The sequence below is a fragment of the Hemibagrus wyckioides genome, linkage group LG25, assembly GCF_019097595.1.
Source record: "Hemibagrus wyckioides isolate EC202008001 linkage group LG25, SWU_Hwy_1.0, whole genome shotgun sequence".
NCBI classification, from domain to species: Eukaryota; Metazoa; Chordata; class Actinopteri; order Siluriformes; family Bagridae; genus Hemibagrus; species Hemibagrus wyckioides.
Window position 1 is genome coordinate 18,170,892 of NC_080734.1, and position 5,000 is coordinate 18,175,891.

A 5,000-nucleotide genomic window follows, 5' to 3' on the forward strand; every position below is an offset into this window, starting at 1 on the left:
CTTCGACGCTAATAAAAGACCGCCTTGTTGCTCATTTGAAAGCCTGACCTAAAGGAAGCTACTGAAGAAAACCCGTTACAGCCGTGTGACCTTGCTGTGACCTTGACCCTGGTTGGATCAATTACACAATCAAGTTCATCAGCTGGTTCCAGTGACATTTCCCTATACATCCTCCAAGCATTGAGACATCATTTCCACAGCTAATGAAGAATCTCACACGGATCTGAAGACATAAGGCTTGGTGATGGAGGCATAAAAACAATAAAACTTAACTGCAGATCCCCTGCCTGGATATCACAGACCCCCGGGGTTCCTCTATTCCAGAGGATACAGTTGTGTTGTGTATATTATTGTGAAAATATTTCCTATGTTCGCAAAAAAGAGAGGTAGCCACACATACATGCCTAATTCCGTGGCTCCCTTTTAATCTTTGTGTAATGGAATAATGTCTGCAGACGTATATAAGAAAGAGAGAGAGAGAGAGAGAGAGAGAGAGAGAGAGAGAGATGCTCACATTCGTCTCTTCAGAGGCCCTCTTGCTTTATTGTGTGTGTGTGTGCACTGTAATAATGTGTGGATAGTGGATATGTACATGCCTAGTGTACTAAAACACACCTCCTGAGTCTCCAGTCATTGTTTCAGTTACAACCCTCCAAAAGGAATAGTTTCCCACCGTTTCATTAAATCCACTAGGAAAGATTGCTCAGATACAGACTTGACCTCACACACTTGTGTTTACTCGTGCTTTTCACCCGGACACACGGCCAAGAACAATGCGGACCGTTCCATCGACACAACCGCTCGCTTTCCCATCAATCCCTAAAGCATGCTAGGGCTCTAATAACAACATGAGCTCAGCATCGATCCAGTTGGAATGAGGACTAAATCAAATCAGCTAAAAAACTCACAATAATTCAGTAGAATCAAGAAATAATTACTTAAACTTAAGGAAGCCAACTTTGGGGGCTGTAATCATTTCTAAGCTGGTTGTTTATACTGCTTGGGAGGTAGGTGAGCAGATTAAGTGAGAGCTGTGAAACAGTGTGGAAAGCTTCTGATGGTGACAGTGCCACCTACCTGCAGGAAAGGGGTAGAGCGGGGCACAGCGGCCATCGTAGCTTCCTCCTGACCGGCCACTGCAACAACAGGACATACAGGCTATTAATTCAGCATTGAACAGAAGTCAATCAAATATGCACCAACCCGTGACCTTAGCACTTTTCGGCAGCCAAAAGATGTCAGGATAAATAAGCGGCCGTATGAAAGAAACAAGTAGTTTACAGTTCATCCTTTATGCGGCGGAGCAATTTCCACTCAGAGAAGGATAAAGAGGGAAAATAAATGCACTGTAAAGTGAAGGGCTTTTTTAAAAAGTCTGTTTTCCCAGTGATCAAAAGCTTTGGCTCTCAATTTCACAATCTTTTGATGTGTCTGGCATGCTGTCAAACTGCAGTGTGCACTCAATAACCTGGCAGTGGTGTGTGTGTGTGTGTGTGTGTGTGTGTGGAGGAGATAACATTCTAATGAAGACATGCTGCTGTCTGTGCAGAGGATTAGGCAACTCGCCCTTCTTCCGACTGAAAGCTGGCTTCCCCTCCCCGGAGGTGAAAGGTGAGGGGATTATTACGTCTGAGCATGTGTGCACTTATTTGTGAGTGGTCTCCTCGCGGACAGGTGCTATTTCCGACACCGAATGCCTTGCTGCTATAAATAGAGCTGGAAGCTTGGATGCTGCTGTGCTGTTTCTTCTCCGCATCCTCTACTCCCCCTCTTCCTCCCTCCTTCCATGCCTCTCAGGCTTTCAAATCCGCCGTATCTGCCTCTGCAGTTCAGCACCGTCAGTGGTGTAAGAGGGGAACGGAACGGAACAGAAGGAAACGGGGAGGAGACATGCGAATGCATGGAAGATGATGGATGGTAAGTGCCATCTCTTCTCACCCATGAGGCCACTCTTAATTAAAGCCAGCGTCGTTAAGGCGACTAATCACTGTGTGGCGGCGGTGCCATCGTGATCCCAAGCACAAATTCCATAACACTGTGCTTTGTGTTGTATTTTAGAGGAAAATGAGGGCGGCTTGGTGGATTATCGTTCCTGCCTTATAGCTCCAGGGTCCTAAACTGTCACTGTCTGGAGATTCACATGCTCTCCTTGTGTGTGGCCATGTGGGTTTCTACCAAACCTCTTAAAAACAGCCTTGGAAAAGCTACACTAAATGTGTGTGTATCCCATCCAGGGTGAATTCCTGACCCATGCCAAGTGTACAGAATGACTGATTGAAGAAATAAATCATATGCTGTATGGCCAAGGACACCAGACCATCGCATTCATGTGCTTTCTGAACATGATATTCCAAAATCATGGGTTGAAGCTCGACTGTGGGGATTAGTGATCAAGCTACAAGAGCATTAATGAGATCAGACACTGATGGTGTAAGAGCGAGGAGGTCTGGGGTTCAGTCGGTGTTCCAGTTCATCCCAAAGGTGTTCGGTGGGGTTGAGTCAGAGTCAGGGCTCAGTGCAGTTCTTCCACTCCAACATGGAGCTCAGGGTCATGGTCATGGTCATGCTGGAACAGGTTCGTTCCTCCCCAACATTTACTTGTTGTATAAGGATCGATAAACAGCCATGGATTTTGCAGATACCGGTCTCTCTCTTGTGCTAGTCTTAATCATGATTTTTGTCTCCAAACAAACCAACTCTGAGACATTTCTGAGCTGGGAGCAATAAGATCCTCGTGGCTTCCTGAGCAGTTAAACAGCACCAGTGCTGGGACATTTGGGCTGTTATGATTTTCAGTGCTCTGCACACCTTCTCTTCATGAGCACCCTAGGATCCCAACGGGCCACAGCCCACAAAACAAACACACGCTGCCTCGTCCTTCACTTCAGGGGTTCCTCAGGCCCCTCTGAATTTACAACGAACGCTCTCGGCCTGCGGTGTGTGTGTGTGTGTGTGTCTGCGAGCTTGTGTTTAAGAAAGAGCGAGAGAAAGCAAGACACTGAAGGAGGGATTTTTTTTGAAGCCATGCTAGGACAGGAAGTGATTCATAAATTATACAGTCTCTGGTTGGCAGTGCTCAGTCTAACGGAAACTCCACAGAGGATGTTTGGACTTGGCAGGGTTCACGGGATGTGAGAAGAACCATTCTTTACATGAAAAATGAAAGGGAGGAGAAGAAAAAGAGTTGGAAATGGAGAAAAGAGCTGGAGAGCAGATAGGAGGACTTTGAACAAAAGAGAGGAGATAAAACCAGAGAATCATCACAGATGTGGCCTGAAAATGTTTTTCTTGGTGCAAACCATTTTTATTTCTAACTCAGTAATAATCCAGACGTTTTCACAGCTACTTTATATGCAAAAGTGTTTTGTCCATATAAGCCATTAACAGTAAAAAGAAAACATGATTATTGAGGATGCTGATGCGTGACATGGCCATTAGTAAGCACTCGAGTACTACAATCTTACGGATAATGGCGGATTCTCACTTTAACAGTTCCGGCTGAAAAGCGTCTTGTGATTTGTTGAGTGAATCCGTAAACAAACAACTCCAAATAAGAGGCTGGACTGAGAGAGGAAGAAATATGTAAGAAGAGACTGTATACGTGTGTGTGTGTGTGTGAATGCATGTGTAAGGTGACAGATGTGCCCTGACCCTGTGGACGAGGGAGAGAACATCCCAACAAGATGAAGAGCGAAGGGAGGAAGAGTGGAGGGATAGAGAGTTCTGAAAAACTGATAAACAGGAGGCTTGGGCCACAAACACAGCCACACTGTTTTGAGTCTCCCGCTGCCATATTTGGGCCACTCTGAGACGGCGAGCCGTGATGTTTGCATTTTCGGGAAACGAGATACGTGTAGAGTACACACACACTAAACACACACCTTCAAATGCACTTCTACTGACCAGAGGTTTTTTATAACAACACCATGAAATTGACCTCAGTTATTTCCTATTACCAGATTATATAAATCATGTATCAGCCTTGTTTCAGTGAAATGAATTATTTTATCAGCGCGACTCTGATATAAAGCGAGTCAGGGACTCTGCTGGCTTTCGGTGAGAGATGTGCGTTTAACCTTCCACAGAATTTCAGTGGCTGAAGAATTCACATTTTAGATTCTCATGAACACCTTGGAGGAAATGAGATGGATATCAACATTTACTTCTTTTTTGTTAGCTTTTCTATGAATATATTGTCCCTAATATGCTGGGTAAAAGCAGAAATACTTATTATTATTATTATTATTTCTACTTTATTTCTATTAGTGTCTACTTTCTCAGTGTCAGTATGAGCTTCATATTAAGCACCACCGTGGAGTGGAACATGGACACAACAAAACAGTACTACATAATTATACACTGATCCGCCATAACATTATGACCACTGCCAGGTGAAGTGAATAAGACTGATGATCTCCTCATCATGGCACCTGTTAGTGGGTGGGATATATTAGGCAGCAAGTGAACATTTTGTCCTCAAAGTTGATGTGTTAGAAGCAGCATAAGGATTTGAGCGAGTTTGATGAAGGGGTGAATTGTGATGGCGGATAGACGACTGGATCAGAGCATCTCCAAAACTGCAGCTCTTGTGGGGTCAGTATCTATCAAAAGTATCCTTTAGGTCCTGTAAGTCCTTTAAGTGGCATGGAGGCCCCACCTCACAACTTACAAGACTTAAAGGCTCTGCTGCTAACATCTTGGTGCCAGATACCACACAGCACACCTTCAGGGATCTGGTGGAGTCCATGCATCGACGGATCAGGGCTGTTATGGCAGCAAAAAGTGGTCATAATGTTATGGCTGATTAGTGTATAATAATAATAATAATAATAATAATAATATGAAATAAAAATAATTTTGACTATATAGAAGATATTTTCACATAGAGACGAATCGTCTAACTCCTGTGTTCTGTAAACTGCAACTACAGAGATGTTGAACCATGATACTGCAACAACTCTCTCTAATGTCTCAAATCCTCAGTCTCTAGAAGAGAAATG

The 5,000-nt window shown here is 44.0% G+C and overlaps 1 protein-coding gene across 4 annotated transcripts in view; it reads right to left on the minus strand.

Moving 5' to 3' along the window:
- fip1l1a (FIP1 like 1a (S. cerevisiae)) overlaps window positions 1-5,000 on the minus strand; it is a 30,971-nt gene that overhangs the window by 5,064 nt on the left and 20,907 nt on the right. For all 4 annotated transcript variants that reach the window (XM_058379489.1, XM_058379491.1, XM_058379487.1 and 1 more), the window contains one exon: window positions 1,078-1,136. In XM_058379489.1, coding sequence (XP_058235472.1) covers window positions 1,078-1,136 — 59 coding nt within the window. The remainder of the gene's footprint in view (window positions 1-1,077; window positions 1,137-5,000) is intronic.